General features: G+C 46.2%; 1 protein-coding gene across 1 annotated transcript; it reads left to right on the forward strand.

The window, feature by feature from the left end:
- Positions 1–2,027: 2,027 nt before the first annotated feature.
- Positions 2,028–18,303, forward strand: PRDM14 (PR/SET domain 14). Its single transcript, XM_055318445.1, has 7 exons — positions 2,028–2,742; positions 3,361–3,414; positions 3,502–3,659; positions 4,647–4,917; positions 9,862–10,064; positions 14,898–14,999; positions 17,987–18,303. The coding sequence occupies exons 1-7, from the start codon at positions 2,028–2,030 to the stop codon at positions 18,212–18,214; spliced, it is 1,731 nt and encodes a 576-aa protein (XP_055174420.1). The 3' UTR covers positions 18,215–18,303.
- The last annotated feature ends 320 nt before the right edge of the window (positions 18,304–18,623 follow it).

Consider the following 18,623-nt stretch of genomic DNA (forward strand, 5'->3'; position numbering starts at 1 on the left):
GAGTGGGCCCAAGCGCTCCTTTCTTTCCCGCAATGGCCGGCGCGGGGAATACAAGTGCGGTCTTTGAGCGCCGGGTCTGGGTCTGGCCTGGGCCGTGCTTTCCGGAGCCCCGCGCGTCCGAGGCCCCGCGCCTCCTTCCCCGGGGGCAGCCGCGGCGGCGCTAACCGGCCCCCAGACGGCCTCGGGAGCGGCGGAGCGGGGCGCCGCGTCCCAGCCCGAGGGGCGGCGCCGGGCCCCCCACAAGGTACCCGGGACGAACGTGCCCCCGGTCCTTGGGGGTGACGCCGCCTTCGGCCGGGCTCCGCGCTCGCGAGCTCAGAGCCGAGGGGCCGCGGCGGGACGCCAGGTCCCAGCCTCCGCCGGCGGGTGTGCGGGCGCCCGCGCCCCCCGGCCCGGCCCCCCCAGACCACCCCGCCCCCCCCCCCCCGCTCCCTCAGCCGGCGGGCCCGGGGGCTAGCGGAGCCCGAGCGCCCCCGGCAGGGGCCCGGGGAGGGGCCGCAGACCTGAGCAGCTAATGCGCGACCCCCTGGGGACGGGAGGGCTCGGGCGCGCCGGCCAATGGCTGCGGTGGGCGGGGAGGAGAGCGGCCGGGGCCCTGCGTGGGCCGCGGGTCCCTTCCCCACCCTCGCCGGGTCCCGGCCCCGCGGCCCCGCCCGCCCGCCCGCCCGCCGCCCTCTTAAACCCGGCGCTCGACCCCGTCGGCCCGCCCGAAGCCTACCGGTGCGGAGCCCGCGCCGCCCTCGGGCTGCTGGAGGCGCCCGGCCCGCGGCGGCGCTCGGGAAGGTGGGTGCCGGGCTGGGGCGCCGCGGGGGCCCGGGGCCGTGGTCCGCCGGCGCGGTTGGGGGCGCAGCGCCCCGGGCCGCGGGGGCTGCCACTCCCTCGGGGGCTCCCGGCCCCCAAGGGGCAGAGCTTGGTCCGGGGGGGCGGCAGCCGAGCGCCTTCGGGGCTCAGGAGAAGGCCGGCAGCGGCCGCCGTCGTGGCTGACCTCTTCTCCTGACCCCGTGTTCTTCGATTTCGGAGTCACGACCCCGCCGCGTTTCCTAGTCGGCTCATCGATCCTGCCCTCGAGCCCCGGCGGCCCCGGCGGCCCCTCGGCCCGGGAGAACGTGCGTCCCTGAAAACGCCGTCCTGTCGCGGCGGGGGCGGCGGCTCCCGGGCTTCCCTGCACCCGGCCCGGCGCGCGTCCTCGAGCGCTCCCGAGCGGCGACCCCGGGCCCCCCGAGGGCCAGGTGGGGCGACCAGAGTTCCCGGAGGGGCTTGGGGGAGCTGGCGGGGCCCGGCCCACGTGGCGGACGCGGCGCGGGCCGCGGGCTCTGAGGGGGCCGGAGGTGGCGCCCCCCTGGTCCCGGCAGCCCGGGCCCCTGGGGCCGCGGGGTCAGACCCGGGGCTCGCGGAGGGGCGGCCTTCCCGACCTGCCCCCGGGCTCGGCCGCCGCCGCTCCTCCCGCGCCAACCGGCGGGGGCGGCGCGGGGGCGGGGGGCGCCTTCGCTGCGTGGGGACCCCGGAGCTGCCGCCCGCCGCGAGGCCCAGTCAGAGCTGGGCGCCCGGCCCCCGGGGGGGGAGGGGGGAGGGAGGGGGGAGGGAGGGCCCCGGGGCCGCGCCCCACCCTGTGGGAGAGTTTTGTTGGACAGAGAAGCGCGCGGAAGAGGGACCTGGAAACGGGTTTTGCGGGAGCCGGGTTGGGGCGGGATGCAGGGAGTGGGTTTCGGAAGCCAGCTGTGGGGGGTCGGGATGTGTTGGGAGAGGGAAGGCGAAAGCGACCCTCGCCCGGCACTGCGGGGTCGAGCCAGATCCCGGAGGACTTTCGTGTGCGGCTTTGCGTGCGTGCTTGCCTGGCAGCGTCCGTTGGGTTTGTGAGGGACGCCTTGCGGGATGGAATGGGAGGCCCACGCGAGTCCCCTCGGGCCGGGGCTCGCTTGGAGGGTGGGGTTTAGGCAGGCAGGGCAGGCCCGCGGCGGCCCCCCAGCCCCGGCTCCCCTGAGATGCGGCTTGCTTCCCCGCAGGTGCGCCGCGCGCTGTGGCCCGGGATGGCTCTGCCGCCGCCAGGTGAGGCCGGCCCGCAGGACAAGATGTGCTTCGCGCCCGAGAGGCTCCAGCGCAGCCCCCAGCACCTGGACGTCCAGCACCTGGACGCCTACCGCACGCCCTTCCTGCCCTACGGCCACAATGGGAACTTGCTACCCGCTGCGGAGGAAAATTTCCAGGCTTTCCCGCCCCGGGAGGCTGCAGTGTCCGCGTTCCACACGGTGCCCCCCTTCACCTTCCGGCCCGCGCCTCCCTTGCTGAGCTCCAGCCTGGCCCTGCAGAGGGAGCCACTCTACGATCTGCCCTGGTACGGCAAGCTGCCACCGTGGTACGCGATTCCCCACCTCCCCAGAGAGGTGCCACACTTCAACAGCAGCCACGAGTACAGAGGCGCCACCAGTGGAGACTTGGACCACGTTGGTGGCCAAAGCGACAGTGGCCAGTGTTGTGGACCTGAGATTTTAATTAAACCGACGGCTGTGAATGCTTCCCTGTTACCTGAGGTGATGAAGACCCCCCAGTTATTACCTTCCTTCCCCGGCAAGCGATCTGAGGAGGGCTCCAAACTCCCCAACCCGAATGGAAAGTCGATTCCCCGTTACCACTTCACCCAGGAGGACCTGCACTTCGTTTTGTTCGGGGTTATCCCCAGCGTGGAGCACTCAGCCCCTCTGCACCATGCAATTTCCGGCTTCCTGGTCCCCACAGACAGCTCTGGTAAAGGCGGCCACAACTGGCGTGAGTCAGGTGGCATGGGAACAGAGGTGGGAGCCAGGAGTGGGGGAGGTGGGTGTCAAGGTGGATCTGAGACCCTACAAGTCCAGGGGGGAAGTGCAGGTACTTCCCATCAGAGTATGAAGGGGGTAGGCCAAGCTCACTTCTGAGGCTCTACTTGCTTAAATGCATGATTCCTAAGGTGAGTTTTACTGGGAGCTGAGGGTCAAGAGAGACCTGGTTCACCCCGTGGACTTGTCAGCTGGGATCAGATTCTACCAGAAAGTACAAGATACCTCCTTGAGAGCCTCATGCAGTTCATACTTGGAGTCCCAGCCTAGACAGCTATCTTGACCTTAGTCAAAGTCGGCAGGATCTCTGATTCTCAAGTTCTTTAAATTTGCAAAATGGGTTTAATCACATAACCTTCCAAGGGTTGTTCAGAGTCTCAAATGAGAAATTTTATATAAAATATATAAAAGGAGCGGAGGAAAAAAATAAAAATGAAAAGGAGCAGGAAAAATATAAAAGGGTAAACCTCAAATTCAGCATAATGGTTACCTCTAAGATGTAGGGAGGGAAACACCTTATGAAAAATAAAGCTTTAACCCTCTTTTCTAGGATCCGATTCTCTTTGTCGAACTCTGGATAAAGACTCCCTTCAGCTACCAGAAGGTAGGCAGGGCTCCTTGCCTGAATTTTTGTCCCTGAACCAATACAGTGACTTTCCTCATTGGCTCTCCTGCCTTGGGTTTCCCCCAGGTCTCTGCCTCAAGCAGACGACGTTCGGAGAATTGCAGCATTTTGGTGTATTCTGCAGTAGCCTCATTGCCAAAGGAGTCAGGTTTGGGCCCTTTCAAGGTAAAGTGGTCAACGCCAGTGAAGTCAAGACCTATGGAGACAATTCTCTGATGTGGGAGGTAAATGAATATGTTTCTGGTGGGTCGACAAAGTGGGAAATGACACTGGTGGGGCACAATGTTGGCCTCCGGCCCTCTGGGAGTTCACTAGCCTGGAGGAGGGGACACTCTGCTGTCTGTGCTGCCCGTTTTTGCAATATAAAGAGGAGGGAAAGGCAGAAGTTCACTGCATGAAGATAGCTCTTCTACATGAATTCTTTGCGTTTTGTGCTGCCTTGAATCTGTGAAGAGTAACAATGGAATATATATTTAAATAATTAATATTTGTCTATATTTATAGACAAAACCAAATACTTTAAAGCTTATACAGTGGTGCTGAGAATATGCCGAAGAGAATAAAAACAAATTTTAAAATTTGTGGTATCATTTGCCTGTGACATTCGCTGTGGATTTTTAAAAACCGATACTCTTGATTCTGTTGGGATGCATGCTGGTAAGACTCCAGTTTGTCAGAATATATCGGATCCCTCCCCTTGGCCCAGAATTTCTACTTCTAGGATATAGTTTAGGAAAGTAATCTGAAATTCAGACTATGTGGAAGATGTTAATCACAGAGTTGCTTATAATAACAAAACATTCGGGTCAGTGGAATTGCCAACAGCCCAGAAAGAATTAAAGTATGGCTCCACTAATATGCATGACAACTAGGTGGGGATAAAGCACAAATCTAATTGGTTGTCTTTAAGTTGTGAATTAAATGCAACCTTGCTCTTGTTCCCCTTTTTCTCGGCTTATGGAATTAACATATTCACTATAGAAATTTGAAAATGAAGCAAGTGATACAAGTAAGAATCTTAAAATGTCACAGCACCTACGGAGATATTCTGAAGCTAATAAATCTATTTGCGCTTCATAATGTTAATAAGTAATAATAAATATATTCAGTGGACTCCAGCATGAGATTTGGACTATAAATTTTTAATAAGTAATTTTATAAGTGAGGCAAAAAAAAAGTGTATTTTAAACTTTCTGTTTTATTTTATTTAGATCTTTGAAGATGGTCATTTGAGCCACTTTATAGATGGAAAAGGAAATGCAGGGAACTGGATGTCCTATGTCAACTGTGCCCGTTTCCCCAAGGAGCAGAACCTAGTTGCAGTGCAGTGTCAAGGGCAGATATTTTATGAGAGCTGCAAGGAGATCTGCCAGAACCAAGAGCTCCTTGTGTGGTATGGAGACTGCTATGAAAAGTTTCTGGACATTCCTGTGAGCCTTCAAGTCACAGAACAGGGGAAGCAGCCTCCTAGGTCCTCTGATGGTGAGTGCAACACCTTTGCCTTTCCCTGGGGAGTCTCTTCTAGTGGAAGGACTTGGCTCTTTTCTGAACTAGAACAACCCTTCAGCAGTCTCTCCCTGACCTGTGGGGCTCCTCCCCCCACAGAGGCTAATGTGGTGGAGATTAAGCTGAGGGTATCTCTAACTAGGGGGACACTACCCAGCTAGAAGAAAGTGCCCTTATCTTTCCAAAGCTGCTGAAGGTACTTTTGTTCACAAGGATACCTTTTCTTTTTCTGATTCGCCTCTTTCCAGAGGAAAAAAATAAGGGCAACATAAATAGATGTAACCTCTTGCCTAGGTGAGCCAGATTCTGATTCATCTCTGCTCAGACTAACCCAGCTGATGACTCCATCAAAGCCCTAGAGCAAGCAGTGCTTTTCCGATGGAGATTGCAGTATCTTCATGTGGTGGGAAATGTAGTGGTATAGATCATCTTTAAAGGGGGAAAAAAAAGAATAAAATAGAATAGAAAATGTCGATGTGAATCTCAAAGTAAGAGGAAGCATTGTTTGGGGAGGTTTTTATTTCAAAAGGAGGTGTGAGTACATGCTAAGTATCAAGTATAAAATGTCTTTCTTACTGTGGATCTTAGTCACCTTTGAGAATCATTGAGCTAGACTCTCACTCTCAAATTTTATTTATTTAAAGATTTTATTTATTTATTCATGAGAGACGCAGAGGGAGAAGCAGGTTCCCTGTGGGGACTCGATCCCAGAACCCCGGGATCGTGACCTGAGCCAAAGGCAGATGCTCAACCTCTGAGCCACTCAGGTGTCCCTCACTCTGAAATTTTACTGTGGATGTGAATATCTGGCGATCTTGGAAAGATGCAGATTGTCATTCAGGGTTGGGACCTGAGATTCTGCTTTTTTTTTTTTTTTTTTTTTTAAGATTTTATTCATTCATTCATGAGAGACAGAGAGGCAGAGACACAGACAGAGGGAGAAGCAGGCTCCATGCAGGGAGCCTGACGTGGGACTCGATCCCGGGTCTCCAGGATCACGCCCTGGGCAGAAGGCAGCGCTGAACTGCTGAGCCACCCTGAGCCACCCGGGCTGCCCAGATTCTGCATTTCTTTCTTTCTTTCTTTCTTTCTTTCTTTCTTTCTTTCTTTCTTTCTTTCTTTCTTTCTTTCTTTCTTTTAGATTTTATTTATTCATGAGAGATGCAGTGAGAGAGAGAGAGAGGCAGAGACACAGTCAGAGGGAGAAGCAGGCCCCATGCAGGGAGCCTGACCTGGGACTCGATCCCAGGTTCCCAGGATCAGGCCCTGGGCTAAAGGCAGCACTAAACAGCTGGGCCACCAGGGCTGCCCAGATTCTGCATTTCTATCAGGCTTCCAGGGGAGGCTGATGATGGCTGTTGACCCCTGGACCACATGTGAGCAGCAAGAAGCTAGAGGACCACCAACCCACTTCTGGGAGTGAGCCTCTGGAATTTGCATTTTTAAAAGCTCTTGGAATGATTTTTACTTACACAAAAGCTTGGGGAACGCCCCCCACCCCACCCCCGCCATCCAGTAGGTGGTATGAGATAAATGCAAATTATTATAATGTGTGTGCATTGAATGAAAGCAGAAGATGTGAGGACCAACTTGGAAAAAGCTGCTTAAGGGTGAGGTGTGTTAGACTGGGAGAGAAAGGCAGGTTTGGAGAATAGTGAAACCAAAGGAAGGAGGACATGCTCACAGGGCTTAGGAAGTGAATAATGAACAGCCTCTTGTTTCAAGAGTCCAAATAATAAGGGATGCCTGAGTGGCTCAGTGGTTGAGCATCTGCCTTTGGCTTGGCTCAGGGTGTGATCCTGGAGTCCCGGGATTGAGTCCCACATCGGGCTCCCTGCATGGAACCTGCTTCTCCCTCTGCCTGTGTCTCTGCCTCTCTCTGCGTGTCTCTCATGAATAAATAAATAAAGTCTTTAAAAAAAAAAATCTTAAAAAAAAAAAAAAGAGTCAAATGAGGGCCTGTCAGAATTGTCTTGATAAACTATCTTCCTGCTCCCCTGTTCATGGATGGTGTGGGGGTCATGCTGGGAATGGTGGTGAGATTGTGGACTCTCTGAAGTGTGTGAACCCCACAGTTGTGTCATATTGATCACCAAACCAAGTCTTTTGGTCACTTCCAAAATGTACTGAATGTTTTTGAAATAAAAATGAAAAGTAGATTTGAGAAAAACACATGCTTGATAATTCACAATATAATCATTGTTTTGAAAAAGCACTTAATGCTATGTATTAAGCTATTACAATGATCATAACTTTTGATTTCTCAGTAATACTCTTCTGGAAATTTGTCTTCTGAAAATAGTCCAGAAAGGAAAGCTTTGTCCATGAGGAGTTTTACTATAGCACCATCCATATTAGTGAAAAATCACAAACAACCTGAATGCTCAATAGAAGACTAATTCTTGGGTAAATGATGATATATTAACATATGGAATAATATGCAGAAATGAGAAATCCCTATCTGGTAATAAGGAACAGCGCTGAGGGTTTATGATAGTAAATGGGATTGAATAATGTATTTGGGACAATGCGTGGAAGGAAATTGGTGAGCAGTTTAATTTGTTGGAAAGAATTATGGATGAATTCATTTTTTTTTCCATTATGAGTGGTTTGGGATAGGATTAACAAGGAAAGAAAAATAAAAATTCCTCTGTCCTCTCAAAAGAACTGTTTTCCTCAAAGGCTTTAGGTGAGGATTGGTGGGAACTTCCCTCTTCATCAAGGTGTTGAGTGGAAGGGAAGAGTCTGAACCCTATGTAGGCGGGTTATTTGAGTATGCAAGCCTGCAGAATGTGTGTTTTGGGGGTGGAGGTGTGGAATGTGAAGACCACCCTTAATCGTTACCAAACTGTATGTGGTGGGGCAGGAGGCATCATTGTCCATTTTGGGAAAGCCCTTGGCTAAAAAAAGAGTAGTTGAATGTGGTTGGGGCGGTGGAGAGGAGAAGGAAGGAAAGGGAACAGGATAAAATTATTAGGTTAAGTTAAATTTCCAAAGACCCGAGCAGAAAAGGTAGGCAGCTAAGGGTGGTATGTCATTTTTGCCTATGCCTAAGCCGTTGTTCTTATGCAAACTTAGTATTGAACCATTATTCTGAATTTTGGTGTGCTTTAGTGCTTTGTAAATTTGGATCACTGATCCTGCCTTGTAGACCCGCTCCTCCCACCCCAAGAGCAGAAAAGCCAGGTATTTCTGACCAATGAAAATTATAGCTCAGAGCAAAAACCATCCCAGCAAGGGGATTCGGAAGAGTATTAGCACCTCAATGAAAGTGATAGACATCCCAGGCAATGGCTGGTCCTGGGGTTGGTGGTTGCTTTCCTGGTTATTTACTTAGCGAATGGTTTATTTCCTTAGCTACCTGTAAAACGTGCCTGGGATGTAGTTGTCAACTAACAAAGCCCCTGATGGATAGCTTCCCTGCAGTCCTGATGATAAAAAGATTTCAATCTACAGACTCTTGCATATACTTACTTACTCCTGGGTCTTCTCTCCCTCCCTAGGGCCAGACAATGAGGTCTCAGTGATGCATTCACAGTCAAAGCCACTTGATCCTCTGGAATCCAGAGTGTCCTCAGCAGGGATGCTTTTGTAGGTGGCCCCTGTCCTCTCCTCTCCCCCAACAATAGACACCCCTGGACCTGGGGACCTCCCTTGCTAGAGTCCGGATGAACCCTCTCTAACCTCTCCCCCCCCCCCCCCCCCCCCCCCCCCGCCTCTTCCATTGATAAAAACAAGATTTACCTTTCTGGGTCTTGTCTATCACTCAGCGATAGTATCACTCATAGTGGTAAGAACTCAATAAGTGATAAGATTAAATTAATCATCATGATAACCCTATGAATACAAGGGAAGGCAAAATAATGTCATCCTTACTCTATACATGATGGTTCTAGCTCTGGAATCTTTTCCAAAAGTTCACAGAAGTAAACTGTAAGCTAAACAGGTGCCTAGGACTTCATAAATGGGGACAAATGGAACAGCCCTTGTGAAGGCTAGAAACTAAGCCATTGGTATCCATCATTATTTGGTGTTCATCATTGATGGAGGTGAACTGCTTTGAACTTAGAGCTTACGCTGATCTGAAAGGGACACTGTAGGTATGTTTGGTATATTAACCTAACCTCTTAAGACCTGCCAGTCAAGAGTGCGATAAAGGGCTGTTAGGGTTAGGGGGTTAGGGGGCGCCTGAGTGGCTTAGTCTTCAAGTGTGTGCCTTTGGCTCAGGTCATGATCCCAGAGTCCTGAGACTAAGCCTGAGTCCAGCTCCCTGCTCAGCAGGAGAGTCTGCTTCTTTCTCTCCCCCTGCCCCCCCTTCCCTGCTTGTGCTCCCTCTCTCTCTCTCTAATAAATAAAATCTTTCTAAAAATGAACTATAGAGTTGAACTGCTCTTAAGTAGGGCTGGAGGCAAGGCTTCTACAAATACATTTCAGGGAACAAAAGGAAAGGAGAGCCTACGAATTAAGAACTTGAGCAGACATAGCAAACCATAGACAACAAGAAGACTTTGAATCCTAAATTGAACTAATTGGAAAATAATTAAACGTATGTGTATACCAATGTATTTATTTAAGGAATAAATAATTGTTTAAGTATGTCAGTGGCAATAATGGTTACTACTTTTTAAAAAGTATCGTCTTTTTAAAAGTATAGTTTGAGGTATTTTATGAACCAAATGATGATTACTATGGAAATAGTCATGGAAGCAAGTGATATAAATGAAAACAAAATTGGCTATGAGTTGGTCATTATGAAAGCTTGGTGTTGAGGACGTGAGGGTTTGACTCCATTGTTTTGACTTTACTATATGTTTAAAGTATTCTGCGATGAAGGTTTTTTAAACTTCCTCTTGGAAGAAGTAAGAATGCAGTAAGATAGCTGACAAAGCCACTGGCACTTATTTCCCCTGTGTTTGACAGAGTCTGCAGAAGGCTACAGATGTGAAAGATGTGGAAAAGTATTTACCTACAAATATTACAGAGATAAGCATCTCAAGTATACCCCTTGTGTGGACAAGGGTGACAGGAAATTCCCCTGCTCTCTCTGCAAACGATCCTTTGAGAAGCGAGACCGGCTTCGGATCCACGTCCTTCATGTTCATGAGAAGCACCGGCCTCACAAGGTAGGAAGTAGGGCTGGTGAATGACGGATGGCCCGTAACTCACATTGCTTTCATGCTCCTACCTCAAACGCCTGAATCCACCTTGAGGATCTCCTGGGTATGAGTTGCTGGGACACAATGCCTAATAAGGCAGGGTCTGTGGCAGAGAGGACAGTGCTGTGGACAGTGGTTGGATGTGAACTACCTTAAGAGGTAATCCCTTAGGGACAGTGCTAGGACAGATGGACAAGGCAGAGAAGTGCACGATGGAAGGGTGTCTGCTTCTACCTGGACACATGGGTTGTGAAAGTTCTCAAGGTGGCCTTGAGCCGAGCCTGAAAGGACAATGGGATAAAACTAAGAGTAATCTTCCTAAAATTGCCCTTATCCACCCCTTCCTGTTCACTGCTAAGCTTCAGAAGAATCCCAATCTCTATATTATTTGCTCCTGTAAAGTTTGAGTATTTTTACAATAATCTAAGAACTCCTTTTTGTTCATCAAAAGACATTTAACACAATTAGTTTTCAGTAACCCCTTGGTGATGCAGATCTACAAAGATATCCACGCCAACCTGAACCCCTCTAAATCCCAGTTCCCACAGAAAAGCACATACAACTAGAATTCTAAGAACATTGGAAGTATTAAGAATGAAATTCTATCTTTTACCTGTTGGCTGGGCAAAAGGAAAAATGTATGCTCCAGTATATTTTGATAGTAGGAAGTTAGATACTGCATGTTCGCATGTTCATCAACACAGAACTGGTTGTATAAATTATGTTTTGCTTATTAAGCCAAACAAAACAAGCTGCAGAATATGTATATCATGATGCCATTTGAAATGGTTTATTGCATATGCTATACATGATGCTCACACATGAATGGAAAAGTGGAAAGTTAACACATCAGACAGCTAACTCATACTGGGGGTATGATGAAGAACAAAGCCAAAATCGATTTTCATACTTTTCACTTGGTAAATGTTTAAATTTTTTTATTTCCAACTTGGGGGGAAAAATGTATGCTTGGTAAATAGAATTTGGAGAAAGCAAAACAAAAGTCACCTGATATGCCATGACCCAAGTTGAAACATTTAAGGTGTAACTTTTTTCTATATGTGTATGTGAACATGTGTGTGTGTGTGTGTGTGTGTGTGTTTAGTACACTTTGGGCTACTGTGAGGCTACTTTTCTGACTTGACACTACATCATGACTAATTTATAAACATGGTAATGGCTGCATCAGTGTATGAGATGGATGTACCATCATTCATTGAACCAATCTCCTGCTTTGTGAATTTTCTCCCCAGTGTGTCTGCCTTGAACAATATTATATAGAAATCATTATCTCTGTTAATCCGTGTCTGATGATTTCTTTGGGATAGATTCCTAGGATAAAAACCGGGTCAAAGGGTGTGTACAATTTGAAGGCTTGAATTGAAGCACTAAACTACTTTCCAGAGAAGGTGTCAATTTATGGTCCATCCGGTGGTGTTTGCAGTGTGGTAGGCAGCACTGAGGCTCCTGCGGTACTGCTGTCCTTTTATGATGCCATTTTGATAGATGAAAATGATATCTTGCTTTAATTTGCATCTTAGTAACGTGGTTGAAATGTTTAAACTATATTTTATTGGCACTTTGTATTTGTCCTGCAATCTGTCAATATATGTCCTTGGAAAATATTGCTTTTTTTTTTTTAATATTTCTATTGCTACATGCTTTTGTAATATTTCACAAGCCATATTAGATCAATTATAGGTTTTGGAGTTTTTTGACATCTTTATGTTTCTGAAACATATTTTCTGAAACTGAATGTGTATTAACAAGTGATGGTATACTATAATTTTAGTCAGTAGCATTTTCTTTTTTTTTTTTTTTTAGATTTTTTTTTGATTTTTTATTTATTTATGATAGTCACAGAGAGAGAGAGAGAGAGAGAGGCAGAGACACAGGCAGAGGAAGAAGCAGGCTCCATGCACCGGGAGCCTGACGTGGGATTCGATCCCGGGTCTCCAGGATCGCGCCCTGGGCCAAAGGCAGGCGCCAAACCGCTGCGCCACCCAGGGATCCCAGCATTTTCATTTTTAGTTAGCACAGCAAGTGATGATGGATCTTAATGGCCAATGGGATATACACCACTTGGGATATTTGTCAAATTTGCTGTGGCTGGACCAGAGGGTATTTCTTAAGAAAGTGGAAACTACAGGACTTATTTTTGTTTGTTTTTAACTAAAAAGAATACGGGAAAAGGTTATTAGAGCTCACTCAAGATATTTCTACTAAAATGTTGGCTAGGTCCTCTTGGGCAGCCCCGGTGGCTCAGCGGTTTAGCACCGCCTTCGGCCCAGGGTGTGATCCTGGAGACCTGGGATCAAGTCCCACGTCAGGCTTCCTGCAGGGAGCCTGCTTCTCACTCTGCCTGTGTCTCTGCCTCTCTCTGTCTCTGTGTCCCAAATAAATAAATAAAATCTTTTAGAAAAATAAAATAAATAAATAAATAAATAAAATGTTGGCTAGGTCCTCTGCCTAAACTCTGAGTGGTGGTCTTGGGTTGGGCTTCGGAGAAGCTGTACTTAGGTGCTGCCATCTTTGAAACTGGGGACTGTTGACCAGGCCATCTGTAGGTGACAGGGATGACAAGGAAAGTGTGGAAGCTAGTAATAAGTGAAATAAGAACTCGGTTTTACAGTAGAGTTGAGGAATAATAATTTTAAACTGGCAATACAAGAGGATGAATCCTGTGTCCTCAGTATTCCTAAGAATTCTTCTTTAGTGATCTTCTCTTTGCAAACTCTACCTGAGTGGTCTTGTATTATGATTATAAATAGCATTTCACATTGGGTTTTGATCTCTACCTAATTCTGTCCTGAGCTCATCTGTCAAGCTGCATTCTGAGCATCTCAACTGAAGTTTCTCATGGCACTTCTTTCTTACTTTTTTACTGCTAAACATTTTTTATGCTGTTAGTTTTATTTTATATACTTTTTAAGTTTGAGTACTTAACTTTTAAGGCAATTAAATATACTTAGTTTCTGCAGAAGCTCAAAACAAAACATTAACTTAATTTGAAAAAAAGAAAAATAATCTCCAGTGAAGCAGACATGCAAAACATAAGATACATAATTTTAAAAAACAAAAACAAAAAACATTCCATTTCTGAAAGAAAGAAAAAAATGCTTGACCAAAAAAAATGTCAGAAGATGCTGGGTGCAAACCAACAGTGGGAAACTTTGTATTATCACCCCTGTTTCTAACATTTAAAACCTAAATGTACCTCTTTTTCAGATGATTTGTCAAGCATAATTAATAAAGAACACAAAAATGTCAGAGGAAATCTCTGTAGTTCATAACAATGAGACCCAAAAAATTATACACGAATTTAGAATGTTAGCCCTCTCCACCCTCCTGAAATTCCTGACCAATGGAGAGAAGCCGGTTTTTCCAAAAAGCATTTTTTTTAATATTCTATCCATTGCTCAAAATTATACCAGACTTTAGCTTTCTTTATTTTCTGTTTTTTACTTCCTTCCAAGCTTTTTGTTTTTGCTAGGATTTCTAATTACACGAGGAAAATGTAGTTATTTTGTGTGTGTGTGTATGTGTGTTTGTAGTTTCTTAATTGTGTGAACCTGTGTAATATTTACATCTTCTTCGAAAGCGTTCTTCAGGGAGCTTATTCGAATTTGAAGCAGTTGCTTTCTAGGCCTGTGAATTATCGTATTTGGATAGTTACCATCACCTTTATGAATTAGTTCCACTGATTTTTCTATCCTGTTCTTTCTCTTTCTTGATTTTCTTTTTGTAATACTGGGTCATATCTTCAAATAATTTTTATCTAAAGGTTTTATTTATTCATGAGAGACACACAGAGAGAGACTGAGAGAGAAGCAAGCTCCCTGTGGGGAGCCTGATCCAGACTCCATCCCAGGACCCCGGGGTCACGCCCTGACCCTAAGGCAGATGCTCAAGCACTGAGCCACCCAGGCATCCCCAAATAATTGTTGTTGTTGTTTAATTTTATTCATTTATTTTTAAGATTTTATTTATTTATTCATGAGAGACAGAGAGAGAGAGGCAAATACATAGGCAGAGAGAAGCAGGCTCCATGCAGTGAGCCTGACGTGGGACTCCATCTTGGGACTCCATCTTGGGACTCCAGGACCACGCCCTGGGCCAAAGGCAGGCACTAAACCACTGAGCCATCCAGGGATCCCCCTAGAAATCATTTTTAAAGACCTTCAAGACATCTTTCTATTTTCTCTTATCATTTGGTGGCAATTTGTTTCCGGTCTGTTTGATAAATAACCAGTTTTCTTCTTTGTGGAAACTGCACTTATCTTTGGAATTCTGAAATTTTAACAGAACATGTCAAGTTGGGAGGTCTTTCTCTTTGTTTTCTGCTTTGTAATCAGTGAAATATAATGTACTCTTTCCATTTGAAGGCACAAGTCCTAAACTGAAAGGAATTTTCTCGTTCATTGGTCTTCTAGATCTTTGCTCTTCCTGGAACTCCTTTTGGCCAGATGTTGAATCTACCTCCCTGTGCTTAACCTTTCATTTCTTTTGCTCTTCATTCTCAGAGTCCCCTAATCCTATTTTCCAAGTCATGTATTTAGACTTTATATTTGATCTCTTCTTTTGCAGTATTAACTCAAACATCTGACCAGAACCCAGGATTGCAGATTTGTCAGGGTAGCCCTAGGTTGTTTTTCTACTACCTTAATTAGACTCCTCAGCTTGAGTCTGTAGCTTCCGACTACAGACATATGCTGGATAAAAACAATATTACACCTCTTATAAACATAATGGCAAAATGAAGACGCGATTTTTTAACTGTATGTTTCTTTTACACCTTAGTGTTCTACCTGTGGGAAATGTTTCTCTCAGTCTTCCAGCCTAAACAAACATACGAGAGTCCACTCTGGAGACAGACCATACCACTGTGTATATTGTACAAAGGTAAATGGAACCTCCTTCCAAGGGATCTGCCTTGAGCCCTGTTTGGATGTTCATGGATAAGAACTTGAAGCATAAAGCCTGACTTATAAGGAGTTCTTAGTTAGTCCATTATCATCAGTCCAATCCCCATTTCTAACACTGAATATGCTCCAGTTTGCTTTAGATGGTCAAATATGACCTCCTATTGCCAAATTGGCATTTAAAACATGTGTAATGAAATATACCCCTAGGGGTACTGGATGGCTCAGTTGGTAGAGTATGAGACTCTTGAGCTCAGGGTCGGGAAGTTCAAGCCCCATATTGGATGTAGAGATTACTTAAATAAACTTTTAAAAATTAAAAAAAAAAAAAGTAGTACACCCCTAATTTACAAGGAGACCTGATGATTGCAGACATGGTTACATAGTATTTAAGAGCACAGAGTCTAACTTCCTAGAGCAAGAGTGCTAAAGTGGAATCTAATGTAAATTATACATACAGAATATTGAAATGATAAAAATGAAGAGACAGATATGTGATTAGGGGGTCACTGGAATAGAAACTATGGTTTGACCATGCTTTAGAAATTATACCTAAACACATCATATCCTATTTCGATGATAAACATCTGTGCTGTTCAATGCTTAGTTAGCCATTAACCATATGTAGCTATTTAATTTAATAAAAATGAAATAAAATGGCAAATTCTGTAACTTGGGTGTACTATCCACATTTCAAGTGCTCAATAGCTCCGTGTGGCAAGTGACCACCAAATTGTATAGTACAGACATAGAACACTTCTGTCATTGCAGAAAGCCCTGGTGGATAGAGACTGGTACTATCATCCAGTTACTTAAATTTTTATGATAAAGCCATGAAAGAAACCTAGGCCATGTTAGAGGGACATCTAAACCTCCCACAGAAACATAAAACATTGAGTGTACCAGGCTTAGGGACAAATACTGCTGAAGAAATTGTGTGTCAATAGAATGAAAATAATCAGCATAGAAAAATGAGGCTGACAAATAAGTAGACCACGTGGAGCCAGCACAAGCTTTAGGAAGAGACCATGGATTTCTTTTGTTGTTGTCCATGGATTTGTTTTGTTGTTGTTTTGTTTTAAAGATTTATTAAAGACAGAGAGAGAGGGGGAGAAAACATAGGCAGAGGGAGAAGCAGGCTCCATGGAGGAAGCCCAATGTGGGACTCGATCCCGGTACTCTGGGATCACGCCCTGAGCCAAAGGCAGACACTCAGGTGTCCTGAGACGGTGGATTTGTGTGAAAAAAAAGCAAGCTGTCCTATGGAAGAAATTCTCTCCAGCGGGGTTTCCAGGGCAAGGTCACAAAATAGCCCCACGACACATCCTGTTTCTGGGTTCTTACTCTGATCCTCACGTTGGACTTATAGCTTACCTAAGATTGAGAAATGCTTGGAAGGGGAATTAAATTCACGTAGGACATGAACTAGTTATTTGGCATCCCGGTTTACACATTAGACTCCAGTTACTTAAGCTGGTGAAGACTAGCCAGGTTCCAGACAGGTATGGCTTGTGCACCTCACTAGGTAATGACCCAACTCCAGACACCCCACTGTTCAGTGCTTTTCTCCCAGCCCCTCAAATCTGAAGTCACCAGGTGTTTAACCTGGTGTTTTATTCCACCAAAATAAAGTCATTACGTCTCTAATATATTACTTGAAGGTGACAAAGGTCAGAGCATAGTACTGAAATGAATGAGGAGAAAGGCTATAAACAAGGGAAAGAACAGAATTGGCCAAGAGAAGATGTAAAAACAGAAAAGTACTCATGTTACAGCCATTCTGGAAAAGTTTGGCAATTTCATTGAAAACTAAACCTGTTAACTACCACAGAATCCAGTAATTGTCCTCCTGGGCACTTATCTCAGAAATGAAGGTGTATATATTCACACAAAGACCTGTACACAAATGCTTGTAGCAGCTTTATTCACGAGAACTCAGACTGGAAATAACCCAGATGTCCTTCAACGGGAGCGTGATTGAATAGACTGACGCATATTCCCCTCCTCTCCCCCCATGGAGTGCTATCCGCAATAAAAAAAAGCATGAACTGTTATGCACATACCAACCTCAATGGATCTCCAGAGAATCAAAAAGTTTTAAGGTTTTTCTGTTTTTTAGAGAGCAAGTGCTTAGGATCTGGGTTGGGCTGGGTTGGGGGTGGGGCACAGTGGAAGAGGGAGAGAATCCAAGCAAGCTCTATGCCCAGTGCAGAGCCTGACCTGGGGCTTGATCCCAGGAACCTGAGACCATAACCTGAGCCAAAATCAAGAGTCAGATGCTTAGCCGACTGAGCCAGCCAGATGACCCTCAGAAAGTTTAAGTTTAAAAAAAAAAAAAAATGAAAAAAAAAAACAAAACAAGAAAGAAAGAAACCAGAGTGTCTGGCTGGCTCAGTCTTTAGAGCATGCAGACCTTTTTTTTTTTTTTAAGATTTTATTTACTTATTCATGAGAAACACAGAGGCAGAGACACAGGCAGAGGGAGAAGTAGGCTCTCCTCCAGGAACTGGGTCCCTGGGAGCACACTCTTGAGTTTAAAGGCAGAACGGCTGAGCCACCCAGGTGTTTCTCCACCCCCACCCGCCTCACCCCAGCATGCAACTCTTGATCTTGGAGTTGTAAGAGTGGAAAGATTACTCAACAAAGTCTTAAAGAAGAAAAAAATAAGGTTCTGATTTACGCAGAGACCTTGGCCAATAGTAGCTACTCCTGTAATGCACATTCTTGGGGTGTGGTCCTAGGACCAGCCACACTGGAATTGCTTGTTTAAATGGAGGCTCCCGAGCCTTCTGTCAGTTGTGCCCTTTTTACGAAGGCTACTACTGTTGACCAAGCCTGCTCTATGGCCTGAAAACCCAGATTCATCCATTGGAGAACTAAGGATCAGTGACAGTGAAATTAACCCCTTTGTCTAGTTAGCCGTCAGGGTGAAGGAAGTTTACTTCTGCTGCTTTGTGTTCTCTGCAGAGGTTCACTGCCTCCAGCATCCTCCGCACACATATCAGGCAGCACTCCGGGGAGAAGCCCTTCAAATGCAAGTACTGTGGGAAATCTTTTGCATCCCACGCCGCTCACGACAGCCACGTCCGGCGCTCACACAAGGAGGATGAGGGCTGGTCTTGCAGCATCTGTGGAAAAACCTTCCCGAATCAAGAAGAATCCTACTCCCATATGAAGCTGCATGAAGGCCACTAGCCCTCAGAGTATGGAGACCATGCAAATCTAAAGGCTAGGATTTTGTCTTCATTTTTGTCGCTTTTGGGTGTGTCAAGTGAACAGGTGATAGTTACACTGAGATGAGAAACAGAAAAATGGGACCAGCCAATAAACTGGATTTATCGATTTATTTCCTCTGCTTTCGCAGAAATATTTTCCACAAGAATGGAGTTTTCGTGAATCTACCTAGAAATAGTGAGAGCTGGCTATTGATATAGCTAAGGGGTCTGGAAACCACACAAACCCTGGGAGAGGGACTGTATTTTATTTCAGAGACTGGGAGTAAGTAGAGTTTGATTTTTGTGATTAAAATTACCCTTTCTCTACTATTTGCTTTGGGTCCCTGATTGTAATATGGCTGTGGCCGTTACTTGGTCTATTCTTCATA

The sequence above is a fragment of the Nyctereutes procyonoides genome, unplaced genomic scaffold, assembly GCF_905146905.1.
Source record: "Nyctereutes procyonoides isolate TBG_1078 unplaced genomic scaffold, NYPRO_anot_genome, whole genome shotgun sequence".
NCBI classification, from domain to species: Eukaryota; Metazoa; Chordata; class Mammalia; order Carnivora; family Canidae; genus Nyctereutes; species Nyctereutes procyonoides.